Source organism: Furipterus horrens, unplaced genomic scaffold, assembly GCF_987537825.1.
Source record: "Furipterus horrens unplaced genomic scaffold, mFurHor1.1.pri manual_scaffold_7, whole genome shotgun sequence".
Lineage (NCBI taxonomy): Eukaryota > Metazoa > Chordata > Mammalia > Chiroptera > Furipteridae > Furipterus > Furipterus horrens.
Genome location: NW_028327177.1, coordinates 110,315,936 through 110,336,632, shown reverse-complemented (window position 1 = coordinate 110,336,632; position 20,697 = coordinate 110,315,936). Strand labels below are relative to the sequence as shown.

The 20,697-nt window shown below is 53.1% G+C and overlaps 1 protein-coding gene across 1 annotated transcript in view; it reads left to right on the top strand.

The window, feature by feature from the left end:
* Nucleotides 1-20,697, top strand: part of ESYT3 (extended synaptotagmin 3) — a 51,082-nt gene that overhangs the window by 18,794 nt on the left and 11,591 nt on the right. Inside the window, exons 2-17 of the mRNA XM_090284276.1 lie at nucleotides 674-715; nucleotides 2,698-2,832; nucleotides 6,181-6,257; nucleotides 7,849-7,915; nucleotides 8,557-8,646; nucleotides 9,117-9,172; nucleotides 10,619-10,739; nucleotides 12,668-12,838; nucleotides 13,541-13,623; nucleotides 15,315-15,363; nucleotides 15,817-15,906; nucleotides 16,391-16,453; nucleotides 16,554-16,616; nucleotides 17,155-17,223; nucleotides 17,778-17,864; nucleotides 18,962-19,111. Of these exons, the coding sequence (XP_090140402.1) occupies nucleotides 674-715; nucleotides 2,698-2,832; nucleotides 6,181-6,257; nucleotides 7,849-7,915; nucleotides 8,557-8,646; nucleotides 9,117-9,172; nucleotides 10,619-10,739; nucleotides 12,668-12,838; nucleotides 13,541-13,623; nucleotides 15,315-15,363; nucleotides 15,817-15,906; nucleotides 16,391-16,453; nucleotides 16,554-16,616; nucleotides 17,155-17,223; nucleotides 17,778-17,864; nucleotides 18,962-19,111 (1,413 nt within the window). The remainder of the gene's footprint in view (nucleotides 1-673; nucleotides 716-2,697; nucleotides 2,833-6,180; nucleotides 6,258-7,848; nucleotides 7,916-8,556; nucleotides 8,647-9,116; nucleotides 9,173-10,618; nucleotides 10,740-12,667; nucleotides 12,839-13,540; nucleotides 13,624-15,314; nucleotides 15,364-15,816; nucleotides 15,907-16,390; nucleotides 16,454-16,553; nucleotides 16,617-17,154; nucleotides 17,224-17,777; nucleotides 17,865-18,961; nucleotides 19,112-20,697) is intronic.

The window sequence follows — 20,697 nt, the reverse complement described above, 5'->3', positions numbered from 1 at the left end:
CCAGCAAAAAGCATGCCTCAAGAAAAGCACCGTGACCTCAATTTCTCTGAAAACTACACATACTTGTTTCTGGAAAAGACTGGAAGGAAATGCATCAACCTGCTAACCACCTTTACCACTGGGGGGCATTCTCTGATAAAATATTTTCCCTTTTGCTTAGCTACATTTTCTCATTTTTCTCCTGAGTATTACTTGTGTTCTTAAAAGGAATAAAGAGGATGGAATTTGCCAGAAGCAAGCTCAGTGTTACCCTGGACGAGGCTCAAGGAGGGGTCCCTAGCTTCCACCAGGAAGGCAGGCCTTATTTGCACAAGTGAATGAGAGGGTCCCAGCCCCTCTTCTGGACCGTGGGCCCAGTTTGGGGGGAGGGGGAGAAGTCTCCCCAGAGCCACCCATGAGGACACCCCAAGCCAGGGCTGGCGTCCCCTGATGTGCCAGCATTACAGCCGTGTGTGGGTGCTGTCCAGTTATTTGCAAACTTCCCCACTGGGCGGTGTGATCCTTGAGGGCAGGTCTGGCTCTGAGTCGCTAGCTGGGTGTCAGATGGGTGCTCAGTGCCAGCAGGAATGGGGACCTGCCCTGCAGCACTGCCTGGCTCACACTGGCAGCCTGTCTGGTTCCCAGGGGCGTGCAGGCCTCAAGTCTAACTTCCCCTTGGGCTTCTGTTTCCTAGATCCACTTCCCAGATGTGGAGCGGGTCGAGTGGGCCAACAAGGTAAGGCCAGCAGGGCCCTGGGGATGGCCTCACTCCAGGCCAGGGCCTGCCCTGCTGCCCGCTGCCGGGTCACCTGCAGGGATGTGGGTGGAGTGGCCTTCTGCCAGTCTCTCCCCTTAGCCCTTACCACCCTCCTACACCAGTCCATGACTTCCTTTGAAAAAACCTTTTTTAACTGTGCAATTAATGCATGGGTGCAGCAGAAAAGTCAGAAAATACTAGAGAGAAAAGTGCAGCCTCCAGTGGCCTCCAGGCCCATATGAGCGCCTCCTCGCAAGACGAGGGGGCTGATTCCAGAACTGCCTCTGGCACTGGCCTGGTTCCCAGCCCAGATCTGCCAGCACTGGCCAGGTGACCTTGGGCAGGCTGTCTGACATCTCAGAGCTGGGTCCCTCCTCTGTGCAGTGAGAATAATTACAGTCCCTGCCCATGGGGTTGTTGTGAGGATTAATAAGGTGATTAATGTACCACAGTACCTGGCGCATGGTGGGTGCTGGGACAGCTGACATCACAGGTGTGACTGCTGTTGGATCACACCAGGGACTCCCTGTGGGCTCTGCTGCCAGACGCCCCCAGGTTGGGCTCTGAGACTCCAGGTCTGCCCCACCCCCATCCCCTACAGTGAGAAATCAGAATCTGGTTCCTATCTGATCTGCCCAAACCTGTCCCTAAATGTGAAGGCTCACACAGCCCACCTTGAGTCTCCTGACTTTATCTAACACTAACCTTGCCTCTGTTCTGGATAGGGCTTAGCCCAGAGCAGGAATGACTTAGGTTAGAAATAAAAAGGACTTCCTGATGGATTTTGATCTAAGGTTGCTATTCTCAAGTTACCCCCAAATGTCATTGCAAGTGGATCAAAAACTCTCCTCAGCCTCTAGATAAACTTTGGAGGAGGTAGTTTGCTGCTTTAAGAGGAGTGAACATGTTTTTGTGGTGAATGCAGTTCCTAGGCCCCACATGCGTGGTATCTTTCTTGTACCAACACACAGAGACCAGTGGGATAAGGCTCCCACGTGGGAAGCAGCTGTGTAGACGAGCCACACACTAGGGCACCAGATACGTCCCAAAGAGCTTAGTACTTAAGAGGCACTTGGCAAGTGATGAAGCAGTGGGATGTGGGATGGGAAGAGGGGACCAGCCCTAGAGAGGCCCCTGAGAGAGATGGGGACAAACCTCGTGCCTCCAGGCTCCTCCAATCACAGGTTTGGAAAGGGGGAGATACATCTTTAAACTGAGGTCCAAGCCTGAGAGAAGGAAGAGGAAGAAGCCTTTGCTCCTAACAGAGCCTATCAGCTCTCTCACCCTCCGCCACACCCCTCTCTAGTCACCATCTCTGTCACCTGCCTCTCCCCAGGCCCTGCACTTGGTTCCCAGACCAGCACCATGAAACATTCTGTTGTAGAAATCTGCTGTAGAAGGCAGCCTTTTCTGATTGCTAGAAAAAAAAACTAAATCCATAGGAAACAATTTAAGTTTCTCTTCTGTGGTATTTTTTTTTTTTCTTAAACCTCTAGAGAGCTGCTACTTATTTATCCCACAAAGAAGATTCAGATAATTTATGTTTTAGCACAGAACTGAAGGGCTCCTTGACATTAGGTTTAGTGAATGACTATTTCACGGTGCTCTACAGCATAGCACCAGGTCTCGGGGTCGGTCGCCTGCATATGCGTGAGAACCACTGCCATAGTTATCCAGTGTGTGAAGGACAGACAGATGGGTGGGCAGACGGGAAGGGGGGGGGCAGTGAAGAATAAGGATCCCATGACCCTCATAGGCAAACATGAGTATTTAGAATAGGTTTTTTAAATATAAAATTTTAATGTTACATTTTTGAAGTGAAATTTCAAGTGAGGTTTTTAGCAAGGGCTGTGACTACAGCAAAGATGGCCATGCCCTGAGGCCTAAAGGCTTCAGACAGCTGTGGGTCTGGGGTGGGGGGCACAGGTCTGACAATCAGCGGTCTCTTCCCAACCTTGCAGATCATCTCCCAGATCTGGCCCTACCTGAGCATAATTATGGAAAACAAGTTCCGGGAGAAACTCGAGCCCAAGATCCGGGAGAAGAGCGCCCACCTGAGGACCTTCACCTTCACCAAACTCTACTTTGGACAGAAGGTCAGTGCTGTCGCACAAGGCATCCTGGGCCTGCTGGGCAGTCTTCTCTGTCTCCAACCGCTGCCCTAGGTCACTCGGCTCTCTGAAAAGATCCCACTGGGCTTCACAGGAGGCCTGGCCCACAGCCCTGGGCCTCTGTCTACACCCTCGGTGTCAGGTCCCAGCCCCACGATCTCTGCAGACCCTAAGGAAGCCGTGCTCAGAACAGAGGAGGGTGGGAAACAGTTACATGTTTCTTAACACATTGCGTACGGGTGGCGAGAATTCTTGTCATTTCTAAAAGGCATTTAAATACCCTGGTACACAATGTGATAAGCCACAGTTTGAAAAGATGCCACGTGGGGTGGAAGCCAGCCACATACAAGATGCACAAGTCACACTTGCTTCCTTCATGCTTCAGGTGGGAAAACAGACCCTCAGGCCCCAGAACAATGTGTACCTCTCTGCTAATGGATGGATTCTGGTGGTCAGTCTCACGAGCCCAGGCTAGTTCTATGCAGATAATAGGCAACCCAGGGTAAAAGAAGTCAATTTAACATACCTAGCATCATATCCCTATTCTAGACTGCGTCTGATCCACCCTCCTGCCCCACTCCTCTTGCCCCACAGTGCCTTCTTGATGTGAGTCTTACTTTGGTCATCTGAAAATGCACGCCCAGGCAGACAGCCACTGCAATGTCCCTCACCTGGTAAACTGGAGGCGCTGGCCTCTGATCTGCTCTGGAATACACAGGTGTCTGCCAGCTCCAGGGCGTAGGCCCAGCTCTAAACCACCAGCCCCCCAAGTTGGGTGTGGATCAGACTTGCCTGAGCCCTGGACATTCTGGTTCATGTCACTCAGATTCTACCAGGACTGGCTGTTCCCAACATCTGCAGGTTCATTTGTTCATTTCCGGTTTTAGTCATGTGTGACTTATTGAGCATGGCCGTGTGTGAGGCACCATAGACAGAGATGGGCATGGCTGTGCCCCTGCCCTCAGGAAGTGTAAGGTCACTATCCTGTTGTGGAGGCAGATGCATTACAGGTGGGTGACAACATGGCCGTGTAGGCAAGGTGGTGGAGGAATGCCTGAATTTAGAAGTGGAGTGGAGTGAGTGCTATGGTAGCCAGGGAGGGCTTCTCAGAGGGGGTGATATCTGAGTTGGCATTTGAAGAATTCAGCAGACTGAGAGTCAGGCAGCCTGTACACGGCTGGATTTGTAGCAGAGCCTGCTCACCCGGGCTGGTAGTCTGGTGGTGCCCACGGGGTGTGGCACTGCTGGAAAGTGGTCCCTTGCTGGCAGCAGAAGCAGACCTCAAGGTGGCTGGTCCTGAGGGATGATTTTTATCACCCCAGGAGGACCTGGCCAGGGACCTACAGGCTGACTAGACAGCCCAGGCCTGCAGGAGAAATTACCTGACTCTTGGCATTCAAAGCTCTTCCATTCTGTCTCCTCTCCCACCTAGGCTTTACCCTGACTCCTCTCCATTGTGGGGGTCACAAAGAACTCCTCAGTGACCTTCCTGGGGTTGGCCAGGACTCGCTGCATTCACCATACCCCCTTCCTTCATTCCCATGAGTGTTTACAGGCTCCCTCCAATTCCGGTGTCCGTGGCCAACTCCACTCTGTGTAATGATGACCTAGGCCCAGTGACATAACCCCTCTGAGCTTCCAGTTTCTCATCCATCAGAGGAAAGGACTCACCTCTAAGGGTAGTTGTGAGGCATCACTAACAGGCTTGGCCTCAGGGCCGCTCTGCGTGGCTGTGTGAACAGGAGTGCTTACGTAGGCACCTGGCCAAGAGCTCCAATGGAGGCCAATTCCAGCCTTGAGCCCCTCACCTGGCTGTGGGCCCTGGGCTGGGACTGTCCCACAAGCCCCAGAGCAGATACTCAAACTTTGTGGTAGGGTCTCCAGGTGGGCAGCCTTCCCCAGGACTGGTCTCCACAGATGGGGTCTTGGGGCTGGCTGAGCGGTCACAGGTGCCCACAAACTGACCCCTGCCAGGGGAGCAGCAGGCTCCAGGCTGTGGGAAGTCAGCTACACTCCCCCGCTACACTTCCACTGGCTTTTCTGGGTCTTTAACATCAAGGCCTTGGAGGCCAGGGTAGGGCAGGTGCTGTTGGCCTAAAGGTTTTTGATTATGGCAACCCTCTTAAAGAAAAAGAATGTAAAATATAAAATTAGGACAAAAATGAATATTAAATAAGTATAAGAATATGAAAATGAATCACAACAACTTATACATTGAATACATTTAATATATCACACATATCCAAAATTCTGGGAAAACTACATAATAATTTTAATTAACTGCTCAGCAAGTCCCTATAATACCTTTTCTCCCTGCATTTTTGGCTCTGTGTTCTTTGATAACCTTTTCATGTGACAATGTATATGTAAATATCACTTTCTATGGGGAGAATAGACAGATAATGGAATCTTTCCTCTAGTATGGTTGATTGAACTTTTTCTTTAATTTTTTATTTTAAAATTTTTAAAAAAGGATTGAGAGAAGTATGCAGTGAATCATCTGAATCATACAAGTAACCTTTTCTATATTTGCCTTAGTACATTTTCATGCCTCTGTCCCTCTTGTCATCTTTTTTTAAACGCATTTCAAACTAAATTCCAAACATGAGTGAGTTTCACCCCTAACCACTTCAGCATGTGTATCACTCACTCAAATTCAAATGAAATTTATTTTATTCTTGATAAATAGTAACCAGGCCCTACTCCAATGCCACCTGACAGGAGGAGGCATCTGGGCAGAGGGGGGAAAAATGATCTAGGAACTCAGCCTCAGCCCTAGTAGCTGAGGACTGTGGTCCTGGGGTGGGGCACTTGAATTCCTAGGGTCAGATCGCCCAGCCAGGGGCTCTGCCCTCTTCCTTTACCCTTAGGGGGCCAGGTCCTACTCATCTGCCCAAACTGTTTAAATGCCTATTCCTCCTCCAAGAGGCCTTCACTAACCTCTGCCCACCCCAAGCTGGGTTGGAAGTTGCTCCCAAAGTCCCTAGATGCCCATGTGATAGCATAGGCTTCCCACACACACACCCTACTGTCTCCTTTGCTGGAGTGTGAGCCCATGAGGGCAGGCTTGGTCCCCTTGCTCCTTGCCTGCTCCCAGGCACCTGGTGCAGAGTGGGTAGTAGGAAAGGGCAGTATAAGGGTACACATCCTAGGAAGGGAAGTATCAGGGTGACAAAGGCAGACAGGGGCTATGGGTTGGATTTCTGTGTTTGTGTTTCACCCCAGGAGCACAGAGTCATGTGGGTTGTAGTGGACAAAACCCAGAGCTGGGAGTGGGCAGCAGCCATCCTGCTGCACGACCTTTGCTGACCTGGCCCCTGGCATCTCTTCCAGTGCCCCAGGATCAACGGTGTCAAGGCACACACTAACAAGCACAACCGGAGACAGGTGGTCCTGGACCTGCAGATATGGTGAGCCCTCTTGCCCATGGGGCCAGGTGTGGGGGCCAGGGGCACACTCTGTGGGAATGGCCAGCTTGAAGCTGGAGTAGCATATATGCACTCTAATTTGGGATTGTGGAAGCTCCTCAGAGCACACCCCCCTCACCTGCCCTGGACTGGAGCACAAGTTCCCTGCTTGGGATGGAGAAGTGTCAGGAGAATGGATGGTCCCAGGGGAGCTACCCCCATATGACCCCTCAGCCCAGGCCTGGCTTCTCCCATCAGACCAGGCACTGGGCAGGCTCTGGGTACCAAGGTCCAGGTAGCAGAGCTTTCTTAGATGCCAGGGCCAAGTCACCTGGAGGTTCAGACCAGCTGCCTCAGAGAGGATGTAGCAAGAGGGAGCAAGGATGACAAGGAGAAGCCGGGACTTGTAGTGGGGGTCAGGGAGCTCCAAGTACAGGCAGGGAGAGGCCAGCCAGAGAACTGGGCTCCATGTCACCTCAGGAAAACTAAAGGATGCAAAGACACATGAGTGACTAGTTCAGTGGGTTGGGCAAGAGCACCTTTTTTAAATGAGGGTTGTAATAGGCTCGAGTTGGTAAGAAGGGAGATTGAACCCAGGAAGTCTTCCTGGAGGTGGTGAGATTTAAATTGTGTTTTAAAGGAACAAGGATCAACTCCTGAGGTTCCAGAATGTTGCCGTTCCTTTCCAGTGTCTCATATTTCCTGTCCTTAGCCCAGACACTGGCACTGAGGGCACACTAGGAGACAGGAGTCAGCTCTGGGAACACCCTCCCCATTTGAGGGCTGTTCTCAAATGTGTTGGAATGGTGATGGCTATTGGGCATCCTGGCCCCAAGGTACTGCCACAGATCCTTGTATGAATCCTTGGGACCTATCAAGGTCATCTGGCCCACCTACCCAGCCTCCCAGTCAGTTCAGGCAGCTCCCGGAGTCCCCAGGTTTTCCCCTGACCCTTTCAGGCAGCACTCAGCATTTCTGTGACATCAGCTCCCCTGCCTGTGTCCTGCAGATATTTGATGGCTGCCTTCTCCCTCCTCTTAGTCGACTTTAGTCCTTTCACAGGGTCTCCTGATCTGTAGCCTCAAACGCACTCATTCTGGGCTCCCTGTGCCCATCACTTGGCAAGAGCTGCCAGCAGGACTCAAGCTCCTGAGCACGTTACCTTTTCCTCCTCCACCACCCCTGGCAACACCCTGGGTGAAGGTGGATGTAAGCAGTGTGGCTGCTCTGTGCTCGGGGAAGAGACCTGGGCAGAGAGGGGGCAGGAGCATAGTGGTGGCAGAGGGGTGGGCCCTGTGTTCACCAAGAGCCCCTCCTTTGCATCCATGGGGTGTCTGGGACAAAGTGGTGCCCAGAGTCACTATCATCATGGGCAGAGGTGGGGATATGCTTGGGACTCCTGGGTCCAGGGACCTGGGGCTCTGCCTCCCAAGGCCTGGGCCTACATCGGTGTCTGTACATAAGCAAGAAAAGCTGAGGCTGTGAGAGAGACCAGACCTGTGCTTGGGCTGGGTGGTGGTGGGCAAGTTTCCCAACCTCTCTGAGTGGTGGACTTGCCCTCTTCCCCCCCCTCCTTCTCCCTCCCCACTTTCAGCTACATTGGGGACTGTGAGATCAGTGTGGAGCTGCAGAAGATACAGGCTGGTGTGAATGGGATCCAGGTGAGTGGAGCCCGACAGGGCTGCCCCTCATTCCTGTCCCTGGGGTAGGGGATCAGAGCAGGGAGGAGCAGGCTTAGGCTGGAGCAGGCTGCAGAAGTGGGTGAGGACACCAAACACAGGCTGGTAATGATCGAGGGGCCGCAGGCCAGGGTCGCATGGCCAGGAAGTGCTTGCTGGGCCTCAAAAGCCTGCTGCTCAGCCTCACAGCCCCAGGCTGGTCTCTGTTTGTAAAGTTCCCCAGAGAGACTTCAGTGACCCAGGGAGGAGAGAAGTACTGTTTCTGGGGTGATGCAGACCCCATGCTTAGAAACTAAGATGGATCGAGAAGATGGAAATATCTTGTAGCAGGAGTAGAGGAGCTGAGTGGGACCCACTCCTGGGCCCCCACTGGCTGGGCTGGCCTGAAATGTGGGCAAGGCTGCACGCCCCTCAGTCCAGAGCACCACGGGGCAGCAGTGGGGGCCAGTGCTGGGGAGCCGGCGAAGAAATGGCAGGTTTCTGTTTCTGGGTGTGGCCCCTGCTGTGACAGCAGGCAGTGCTGGCATTTGGGGCTGGCACAGGCATGAAGGAGACAGCAGTGGCCTCAGCTGAGAGCAGCAGGTGCAGGAAGGTGGAGGCTGAGGGGCCCCTGTGCCATCCAGTTGCAGGGCACGCTGCGGATCATCCTGGACCCCCTCCTGCTGGACAAGCCATTCGTGGGAGCCGTGACCGTGTTCTTTCTTCAAAAGCCGGTGAGGCCCATAGAAGCCACTCCCTGGGGGTGCGAGCAGGCCTGCTGGACCCCTGGCCCTGGCCTGAGCCAAGGATGGAGGCTGCCAAGCCCACCAAGACCAGGGCACTCCACACACCTGTCCTGTGCACTCTGAGGCCGCCTGAGGGCCCCGACTCTGCTCTCCTCAAGAGCAGAAACAGCTCAGGGAGGTGGCTTGCCAGGGTCCCACAGGGTCCCACAGGGTCCACATGCACTGGCCACTCCTGCAGTCACCCTGGCAGGAGAGCAGCAGGACTGACAGCCCTGGCCCATCCTGGGCCAGAGCCTGAGCAGGACAGGGTGGTGCCCTCACCTGCCTGACAGCCCTGCGGTGGGCCCCCCCCCAGCAGGCTGGGTTCTCCATGTGGTGGCTGTGAGGCACCTGACAGAGGGTTCTCAGTCCTGGGCTTCTGGCTCCTTGCGGCCTCACAGCCTCCCTCTGCCCTGCAGCACCTGCAGATCAACTGGACGGGCCTGACCAACCTGCTGGACGCGCCAGGAATCAAGTAAGTGCCTGTGAGAGCCACCAGGCAGAGCCCCAGCGTGGGGTCCTCGGGGGCTGTCAGGCAGTGACTGGTGCAGCACAGTGGCTGCCCTCCTTCCTGGCTCCGTGTGTGAGGAGTAGGGGTAGGCACCGAGGTCTCCCCCTTCTGGAGGGAGATGTGTTGGGGTGTGGGAGTGGGTGTGGGGGGCTGACAGTGTTGTTTGGTCTCCATGGGCAGGCACTATGCCCGGAACACATACACACATACATGCACGTGCACACCACACATATTGTAGGTGAGCAGGGGAGAGGGGCTCTGGTCAGATGAGATGTCCTCGAGGGGACAGCTGTGTGGGCTAATGAGGCTCTGGGCTCTGTTGGTTAGCAGCTGCATGACTTTGAACAAACGACTTCACCTCTCTGAGCTGTTCCTCAGTAAAAGTAGGGTCTGGTTCTTCTATCTTGGGGTTCCTGGGAGAACACTTAGGTGTGTGTGGTGGTGGCAGAATGGGTGTGGACACACGAATGTCCTCCTCTCATCCTTCTCACCAAGTGTGTGGTGACAAGCCCATGTGGCCACCCCCAACTGTGATCCAAACGCAGACTGGGATGCGGGAGGAGGAGGCTTATACAGCAGACACCAGTGAGGAGGAGCTGGTCTGGGAAATCCCACCTTCCTGGGGCTGGCAGGGAGGCGGTGCTGTGCTCAGAGCCACAGGCCCCCAGCAGAGAAGGGCTGCAGCCCTGTGTGCACACACCCCCAGCAGGGGAGACAGCTGGACCAGCCAGGGCACGCACCTGTTGGCTCGCCAGGCTTGGGCAGCTGCCCCCTCCTGCGGGCAGGACCCTTGGCTTGCTCACTGGGGATATTCCCACTGATCTCAACCCGCTGGATCCAGTCACAGAGATCTTTATCCAAAAACTCTTTTTGAGCACCTACTGTGACCAGTCCTTTTCTAGGAACTGTCCCTACTCCCCCTATGGGAAAGATGGAGTCACCAGTAGATTAAGAAAATTTGGATGTGATGTCGGGGCTAAGGTAACAAACACCCACCTGGCATTTGCTGTGCACTAGGCACTGTTCTCAGCATGTTACACATGTAGTTCATTCTCGTAAATATGCTAGGAGGCAGGTATAATGCTCCTTGGTTTAGAGATGAGGAAACTGAGGTCCAGAGAGGTTAGCAAGTTACCCAAGGTCACAGAGCTTCTCATGCAGCTTCCCATGATGTGAAGCCTCAGGGGAGAACAAAGCAGGATGGCAGGTGGCAGTGGTCAGGGGCTGTCAGTACCTAACACCCTACAGGACCCGTTCAGACAGCCTGGGCTCGGGGCTGTGCTCTTCCCGGCTGGGCCTACCCTGGCACTCTGCTCCTGTGCCAGCTCTGGGGGTGGGAGGAGGGGCAGGTGGCCTGGGGGTGGGAGGTAGTGCCACCCCTCCACAGCTGGTCATGCCCACTGTCCCCAGCGACGTGTCAGACAGCCTGCTGGAGGACCTCATCGCCACCCACCTGGTGCTGCCCAACCGCGTGACTGTGCCTGTGAAGAAGGACTTGGATGTGACCAGTTTGCGCTTCCCTCTGCCCTGTGTGAGTACCCACATCCGCTACAGAGCACAGGGCAGAGTGTGGAGGGAGCGTGCATTTTCACATGGTAATCCTTATTTCTGCCCTGCCGGGGCATGGCATCTCCCTTTCATAGGGCACAGACTGAGTCTCGGGAAGGTGGAATGACTTGTTCAAAGTCACCCATCTAGGGTGGCATTGCCTCCCAGATCCTGGTACCCCATGTGGTCTGGGTTGGGGACTGTGGGCAGTCACCTCCTGCCCAGGGAAACCCCAGGAGCCTCTCATCCTCCTTGAGGGACAGGAAGTTCCTTGGCTCCATCCTTGGGTCTACGTCTACTGGGAAGGAGAATGTTCAGCAGAGCCAAAACGTGGGGCTTTCTTTGGTGCCCAGCCCCACTGCCGCCTCTATCCTGGGTCCAGCTAGGGAGGCCGCCAAGGACAGTCATGTGGTCTTCCTACAGAGGGTACCCTGGCTGTGGGCTGGAGCCCTCAGGGCTGGGAGTCAGGGAGAGGAAAAAGTGTCCATTTCACTGTCAGCCTACTCAGGCCATGCAGGGTAGGAGGCACTGCCCAGTGAGGGAACACACATGTCCTTGGCCTCCCCATAATGACACCTGGGCTCCATCCCACACCACGGGTTAGGCAGTCTCAGAATACCAGTACAACACCGTCGCCCATGTGGTAACTACTGAAAACATTGTCCTTAGGGCATATCCCACTCAGGATGTATTGTCAAGTGGCTACTATTTAAACTCACTAATGACACCAGCTTCCCATGAATATTTACGTTGATTTGTATCATTCCCTTTTCTACTTTTAGGGTTTAATTTTTACCTTAACTTCATTTTACAATCACGTAGAAACATGTGCATGCTTCCAAAATCCAATAGAATAAAATAAATTATATTTTAGGAGTTTGCTTCTATCTCTTGCCCCTCCACCTAATCTCCACCTTCTCCCTGTATGGGATGGTTTATGCTTCCAGTTTTTCACTATTTGTTTTCCAGTATGAGCAGTATGTGCATGTGGTGGCGTGTGCACATCTGGCTGTACTCAGGCTCCCCCTTGCTTTGGTGGACACCGCACACTCCGGTTTCCCCGCCTTGCTCATGTCACACCAGGCGCCCTGAGGCTCGCCCATGACCGTGTCCGCGGGGCCCTTCCTCGTTCTGGCAGCTGCACAGATCTCTCACTGGCTCTCTCTTAGCAGACAGTTGAGTTGTCTCTGGTCTTTTGCTCAGACAAATATACTGTCATGAACAGCCATGTACATTTTTAAATATTTTTTATAGCTTTTAGGGCTAGAAATGGGATTATTGGGTCAAAGGGAAAATGCATATGTACTTACTAATATTTAAAAATAATAATATAATAATTCTAGGCAGGAAGGCTACCAGCCCCTAAACTGCATTTTCCCCAATTGTAGGCTCTGTTCTGCCTAAGACATAGCTCAGAGTGTGTGTAGCTCAGGTGAGACTCAGAGCTGGGGCCTCTGTGAGCAGAGGGCCCCACGGCCAGCAGTAAGCAGTGCCCACAGGGCCCGTACACACCTGGGTGCTGGGAGAGATGACACTGGAAGTCAGTCTCCATGTAGGTTACAGAGAGGGGCTGAATACAGGAGGAAACCTCAGGTAGCTGGGTTTGGCATGGTTGTTGGCACAGGAGGAAATGCCCGCAGTTGAATTAGCCATTCACTTGGCAGGTTGGGAAGGCCAGGAGTGTGGGTGGGCCTTCTAGATGCAGTGGACAGAGCCCTGGGCCCTGCTATCAACTGCTGAGTGCCTTGGCCAGGGGAACTGCTGTCTCTGGCTTCTGTCTCCCCGTCCAGACTGTGGAGAGGGTGAGATGGGCTGGGGTCATGTCTGATGGCATTGGCTCTGATCTTGTGGGGCCTGAGGGCTGGTACAGCCCAGGAAGCAGTAGTGAGTCCTGGGCTGGGCATTTTCCAGGGGGTGATCAGAATCCACTTGCTGGAGGCAGAGAAGTTGGCCCAGATGGACCACTTCCTAGGGATCCGAGGCAAGTCAGACCCCTATGCCAAGGTGAGCATCGGCGTGCAGCATTTCCGGAGCAAGACCGTCTACAAGAACCTGAACCCTACCTGGAATGAGGTGTTTGAGGTGAGAGTCTCCTCAGACACAACTGGCTACTTCAGTGCCTTCCAGGCTCCACTCTGGGTCATGCTGGGTACAGATGGGGGGACCTTGCCCTCACATACCAGTGGGGCAACACTGGACAGGAGTGGGTACAGGCAGGATGTTCTGTGTAATTCCCACTTCCCAAATCCACCAGGTTCCCAAAGGTGGGCTGCTGTGGCCCCGCTGGAGGGGAAGCTTATAGATGAGTTCCCAAGTCCTTTTCCCACCAGAGTCGGCTGCTTTGTTGGAAATTTTCAAATCAAAGTGAAAGAGAAAACCTAGAAGCAGTTCTGCCCCGATCCTCTCAGCAAGAGCCAGACACCAGGAACCTGAAGTTCCTCCTTAAGTTCAACCACAACCCCTACTACATGAAGGGTAGGCCCACAGCCTGTGAGCACTCTGGATGCTACAAGCCCCATGCAGAACATACAGCAGCCACTGTCCCCTGAGCACCCACCCTGCCATGGCCTTGCACATGTGGCCTCTAATGTCTGCACCCTGCAGGGGAGGGCATCCCTCCCTTCTCACAAGAGGGCATTCCCAGGCACTGAGAGGGGCAGGAACCTGCCCAGAGCTCCAAGTTGGCAAGTGGAGGAACTGGCATTGGCTCCCTTGGGTCATGTGTGAGGTCTGCTCCATCAGTGGTTGTGGCCTGCAGGTCAACATGCCTCTCATTCCTTCTAGTTCATAGTGTACGAAGTCCCTGGGCAGGACCTGGAGGTGGACCTGTATGATGAAGATCCTGACAAGGACGACTTCCTGGGCAGGTGAGGAGGGCTGAGCTGGGCATGGGGGTGCTGGGCCTTCCAAAGCTCCCTCCTAGATGTCTCCTGAGTGTCCAGCCCTGGGCTGGGGCTTGGGACCCCAAGGTTGGTGTACGGTAGGCTTTGCTTTCTGTACTCTTGATAACGTACCCAGAGTCCCCATTTGAAGCAGTGGGCAGGGGCAGAGCTGGCATGGACAGCCAGGTTCCCAGTGTCAAGGAGCCCTGGCCGCTCACTCTGGGGCAGAACACAGCAACGCGGCTGCATGAGGACTGGTATGGTTTGGTGGGGGCTGCCTGTCAAATTGTAAATTTATGTATCTTTTGGTCCAGCAGTCCCATTTCCAGACCCTGTAACAGCATTATATCCGAAACGTTTATTGCAGAACTGTCTGAGGTGGCAACACAAAAAAGCTGGAAAGAACCCTAGTTGGGTGGCTCAGCTGGCTGGTGTATTGTCCCATACACAAAAAGGTCTTGGGTTGGGTCCCCATTCAGGGTGTGTACGGGAGGCAACCAATTGATGGTTCTCTCACACTGATGGTTCTCTCTTCTCCCCTTCCTTTCTCTCTCAAAATCAATAAAATATATCCTTGAGTGAGAATTTTTTTAAAAGTTGGAAACAACTTGAATGTTGCCTCAGAGGACATTGGGTGGATGTTTGAATAAATTTGCCATTGCCAAGCTAGAGAATATTCTGTGGCTTTTAAAACAGAGAGGGATCCACGTGTGTTGAGCTGGAGGACGTCCGTTATGTATTAGGAAGTGGGAGAAGGCAGTTGGGAGTGGCCTGTGCAGTTTGATTCATCTTTCCACGGAGGACCCTGGTGTGTGTATGTGTGTGAGCACAAAAGGTGTGGAAGCTAAGAAGCAGGCTGCTCACATTGCTTGTCTCAGAGGGTGGACGGGGAGGCAAAAAGAATTGTACACAACTTTGCATACTGCAGCTTGTTTTCATGAACACAGAATTTTAGAAAATAAGGCCAGAGGGGCACACTCTGACAGCCTAAGAAATAGCTCACAAGCTAATGTTGCTTATCTCCTTCCCCATCTTAAAAAAAGTTACAATTTTTTGTAATGTTGCAGATTTAAAGTGTGGCCTGTGATTGATATTTTTTTTTGTAATTCATTTCAAGTGTGTTTTGAGCTCAAGCACAGTTCTAACAGTTAAATAGAATTAATTTCCCCCCTGGCTTGAGTCAGGGTAGGTGGGAGGCAGGCTGTGAATATGGGGGTTACCTCCTTTCACACACATGCCAACTATTCTTATCCTGTGGAAGGCACCGGGGGCAGTTTTGGAAATGGAGAGGCATTTGGGATTGTTGCAATGACTGCAGGAGGTGGCGCCACTGGCATTTAGAGGGCACCAGCCAGGGAAGCTGGATGCCTGCAGTGCATGCGCAGCTGTGCACAATGAAGGATCATTCCGCCCAAATGCCAGTAGCACCATCACTGAGAATCCGGAGCCCGTGTGTCCAGCGGTATGTGCTCATTCTCCTCTGGGCTGGCAGCCGCCTGCCTCCTGGGGCTGCATGAGCTGAAAGGGGTCTCCCACTGGTTCTTGGCATGAATACAATCTCTGTCTTGAGGGCCCCACTCAGATATTTGAAAATAGATTCCAGGGTGGGCCTCCACGCTGTCTGCTGCTTGCCTCCTTGGAGCTGAGCTGACCCTCTCTCTCCCTGGGTCTCCCAGCCTGCAGATCTGCCTCGGGGACGTCATGGCGAACAGAGTGGTGGATGAGGTAGAGTTGTGCTTACAACCCCCCTCCATGGACAGCGCTAGCAGGTTGCTTCAGCCCAGCGAGACCTATGAAATAGGCCCCTTCTATGCTGAGCCACATGGGCGAGAGCTGGCCGAGACACAGACGGGGCCGGGGCCCCTGCCAGGGCCTGGGTTGGACGAAGCTTCCTTGGAATGCCCACAGAACAAGGACCTCCAGCAGGGGATGGTTACATGACAGGGGAGGGCACGCTGGGCTGGGTAGGAGGGTTTTCCCATCCCAAAGTTCAGCACTTCAGTCCAGGAACCATGCCTCCCCGCCCCCCAAGCCCAGAGTCCACCCTGCCTGAGCTGGTTCCCCTTTCCCCAAAGCCGAGATTAGGGCCCCACTGGGTCCCGGAACAGCCGCCTGCAGAGGGCCAGCAGCATGTCACTGGCCTTTCCCTGAGCCTTCTTTCCCTGCTGTCTCCTGCAGTGGTTTGTCTTGAACGACACAAGCAGCGGGCGTCTACACCTGCGGCTGGAGTGGCTTTCACTGATCGCGGACCCGGAAGCTCTGACTGAGGCGAGTATGAGGGGGTGGGGCTCCCTAGCAGAAAGGGGGCGCTGCAGTCGGGCTGGTCATGTGTGGGCTGTGCGAGTGGAGGGAGGGAGGGAGCTGAGCCCCAGATCTTGCTGGGTCTTCAGGCCAACCCACCTTTGAGAGACATGTCCCTCAGCCCTGTCCACAGAGGGCAGCTCCTGATCTCTCTCAAGAGGTGGCCTCTGAGCATCTCAGCTACCTTCAGGGAAGCTGGGATCCTTAAAAGCTCCATGTTAGTGCCTGTCAGCCCAGATTGTAGGGAGAAACCCACCCTTGTGTCTGACTTGAATCTGCCATGCTGCAGTAGAGTCTCAGCCTGAACAAAAAAGCTAGGTTGTGAGGGATCTTATGGTCGGTCAGTCTGGAGGGCTGGCTGGCTTCCTTCTGCCACAAACAGGCTTCTTCCTAAAACCAGTCTGTCCCCCAGTGCTGGGGGCTTCTAGTGAGCGTCTGTGTCTGCTTGCAGGATCATGCTGGCCCTTCCACTGCCATCCTCATGGTCTTTTTGGAGAGCGCCTGCAACCTGCCGGTGAGTCACACACACCCTGCCTCTTGCCCATCCCTTTCTAATGCCCCCTTGAAATGGAAACTCATCAATGTGTTGTTCACTTGCCCTTCTTGTACCGCAGAGAAACCCTTTTGACTACCTGAATGGTGAATATCGAGCCAAAAAACTCTCCAGATTTGCCAAGGTAAGTGTGTGCGTGGCTGAAAACTTGAGTGAGAACGAGTCCTGGCTCCTTTTCCCCAGAGTAACCACAGTTCGTGTTCTGGTCTGTGCACACAGCCTGGGGATGACACGGAGAGTCTACTGTGTGCCACGCACTGGGCTTGGCAGCTCAACCCCCCTCCATGTGACCATGTCCCATCATGACTGTGCCCACTTTCACTGCCGTTTTACAATTATGACCCAGAAACTGAGTGCCTGGGTCACACACCTAAGGGAGGAGCCAGAACTTGAATCCACCGTGGGTGTCTCCATAAGCCCGGCCAGACCCAGCTCTGGCCACCTGTCTTTACTTGAACCTTGCCCTGCAGTCAGCCCTGAGCAGGTGCTAGCACAGTGATGGCGGCCCAGGGTCCTGGGAGCACCCAGCTAGTCTCCTCTCAAAGGGGAGCAACTGGCTGGCCAGATACTCCCGATGGCTGGGAGGTGGGCGTGGAGCACGTGGTGTCTTGAGCTGACACTGATGGTGCCACCATCATTATTGTGAATTTGCCCCCTCACAGAATAAGGTGAGCAGAGACCCTTCTTCCTATGTCAAGCTGTCTGTAGGCAAGAAGACATACAAGAGCAAGGTAAGGCAGCTGGGTGTGTTGCCGTAAGGAAGTGGGGCCCCAACGCTTCCAGGGAGAGAAGTGGAAGGCGAGAATTAGTTTACCCTGAATGCCAAGTAGGTGCCAGGACCCATGCTAGGCACTTTATTTTATTTAGTCTTCAAAGTAACCTCACAAATAGTTTCTAGTTCGAGAATCTGAGGGTCAGAGATCAGTGACTTCCCGAAGGGCACATGCTAGAAAGCAGTAGGGTTCAAGCTTAGGGATGGCTCTAAGCCTGTGTCTTTCCCTCCTCCCCACCCGGACTCCCCGTCCAGCAGCAGAAGTCCTCCCCTCCCAGTGAGCGCTCCTGCTCGCATGATTTTCAGCCCCTGTGAAACTTCTTGGCAAAGCTCTCTTTGCTTTTGGGTCTGGCTGCCCCACCTTAGTGCCATGCACGAGCTGAGGTGTTTGCGGGTCTGGTCCCTGGGCAGACACAGGGGAGGCCACCTGGGGGCAGAGTGAGAGCAGAGGGTGCCAGTCTCCTGCTCTGGCCAACCAGGCCCTTTAATGCTGTCTCCCTCTTCTGTCCCCAGACCTGTCCCCACAGCAAGGACCCTGTGTGGAGCCAGGCGTTCTCCTTTTTTGTGCACAATGTGGCATCTGAACAGCTGCGTCTCAAGGTTTGCTTGAAGTTGGGCTCTTGGAACAGAGCTAAGAGGTGTCTAAGCTGGGAGGGGTGGGAACGCGAAGTGTACCCTGAGCAGATTCTCCTGGCAGTAAAGTCAGCTCCTGTGTGTGGGAGAGGATACTGGACCCCCCACATCTTGATGAGGCTAGTGCCCAAGGTCATTGGGTTAGAGGCTGTGGAAGGACAAACCTTCAAGTTCTCTGGCTCTCCCTGTAAGAGTCTGGTTGTTACATAGCACTCAGGGTGGCCTGTGTTGAAATCTCAGGACATTAATGATGATTTTCTTTGTTTCAGTCCTTACCGGGGACATTTTTTTCATTGCTTTTAAAGGGGGTGGTGGGAGGGAGAGAGAGAGAGCGAGAGAGATAGGATAGGAAGGAAGGAAGGAAGGAAGGAAGGAAGGAAGGAAGGAAGGAAGGAAGGAAGGAGGAAGGAAGGAAGGAAGGAAGGAAAGAAGGAAGGAAGGAAGGAAGATATGAGAGACAGATTGCTGGCTGCCCTCTCTCACGTGCCGACAGGGGATCAAACCCACAACCTGGGTATATGACCCGATCGTGAAACGAACCTGAAATCTTTCAGTCCATGGGATGATGGTCCAACCAACGGAGACACACCAGCCAGGGCAATGATGATGTCTTTTTTTAATAGAAATATTTAATCTTCACAGAAAATCTGTAGAAGAGAAATATCTTTATTAAACACATGAGCAAACAGAGGCTTAAACAATGACTTGCCTAAGACCTCATGGCAACAAGTGATAGAACTGGGATCTTTGGGGGTCCTCAGCCCTGTCTGGATGCCTCATCATGGAGCAGCACAGCTCACCAGTCCCTGAAGCCCCCATGGCCCTGGGCATTAGACAGACCTACCATATATAGATCATAATTGCCTCTACCCTGAGTCTCCCTCTTCCTGACTGAAGGCAGGGACCAGGCCTGGTCCCATTCCCAGTTTTCAGAACAGGACCAGAGGCCAATAGAAGTATAGGACATGCTGAACTGAATTTAGACTTGGCTGGGGCCCAGAGAGTGGCAGTGGTGAGGGTGGGGCTTGGTTACTCTCTTGTTTTGTGACTGGCCCACTGCCCAGGTGCTTGATGATGACCAAGAGTACGCTCTGGGAGTGCTGGAGCTGCCCCTGTGCCGGATCCTCCCCTGTGCAGACCTGACCCTCGAGCAGCGCTTTCAGCTGGACCACTCAGGCCTGGACAGCCTCATCTCCATGAGACTGGTGCTTCGGGTAACGCTCTTCTCTCAGCCCCGTGGGGAAGCAGGGGCTGGAGCTCTGGCTCTGGAGCGCGGTAGACTGCCCCAGCACTGAGGACCTGCTCTGTGTTGGGAAGAAGCTAGGAATTAGTTTTGGAATATTGTCATCCATTATCTCTTTAAATAGTGCCTCTCCCACTCTTTACTCCTTCCTTCCAGAACCTCTTCCATGCTGAACCTTCTCATCATCTCCTCCATGTCTCTACGGGACCTCATCTTTATATTTTCTATTTCTTTATCTCTTGGCGCTACATTCTAATTTCCTCAGCTCTGGCTTCAAGTCCACTAACTACGGCTACTCCTAATCTGCTGTTTAACTTGTTCGTGGTCTTTATTTCAAAGGCTATTTTCATTTCTAATTTAGTTTTTTTCCATATACCTTGTATTTGCACTGTATTTTATTATCTTTCCATGTTTCTATTTCATCTTTGAGCATTTGAAAATACTTAGATAATGTAGGTCTGTTCATTCTATTATCTGAAGATCTTGGCAGTTGAATTTTGCCCTTGATGCTTTTTCATGGTGACTCATTTCTGTGTTTGGCAACTTGACTTGCAAACATGTAGTCAGTGTCCCTTTGTAACCTGGATTGAGGTTGTTCATGTCCAAGGAGACTCTGCTGTTGCTGCAGCCAAGAACTTCAGGGGCACCACAAACCTCGGTTTTTAAAGCTAATTTTTAACTTGGGGTTTCAAGACTCCACAAGTAGTGTAAATTCATATGGGACAACTCAAATTCATATGAGAGAGACCTATAAGGTGCCCTATTCTCAGGAAAGACTTCATTTCCCCCAACCGGAGTTCAGGCTGAGACAGACACTCTGGTCACCAGTCTTTGCTGGCGGGTAGAACGCTTATCCTGCACGACTCTTTCCATAAAGAGATTCCACCTTCACAGGACCTACCTCAGCTCCCAGCCTCGCACTGATCAAGACCTCTTCTCCAAACTCCTTGGATTCCAAGGGTGATAAATGACCCTAAGGAAGCTTAAGCGTTATTTTTTAGTTTTATCCCTTTTTTTAAACCCTAGGGATTGTACTTTCTTGTGAACTGGCCTGTGCATTTAGAAGGATGTTTATTTTATTGGGGCATTCCTAACAAGATGTTTTTCGGAATATTTTGACCACCAAACTGCATGCAGTCAAGGGAGGCCCCTGGGAGGGGTCCTGATTATTAATGAATGAGGGGGAAAAAGGAGAAATGCAATGGCTGAGGTTTGGAACTTCGGTGCTAGGACCCCAAGGGTGAGCCTGGATAGGAAACACATTTCAGGGAAAGCAGTGGTGAATAAGGTGACAGCTGGAAAACGATCATTTCCAGAAGGTAGCTGGTGATATGCGTGGAGGTGGAGGTGAGGGCAAGACTGAAGGTGTAGACCTGGGAGTCCTCAGCATGGAAGGAAAGCACGTGCTGAGAGCGGGCCAGGCTTCCTGCGGCCAGTATGAGTATAGAGAGAAGGGACCAGGGGCTGCATCCTCATGAAGACCCGCTAGTGAGGTAGGAGGAAAGGAAAAGATAGAGAAGCACTGGTGAGAGGGGGCCCAGGGCAGAGAGAGGTTAA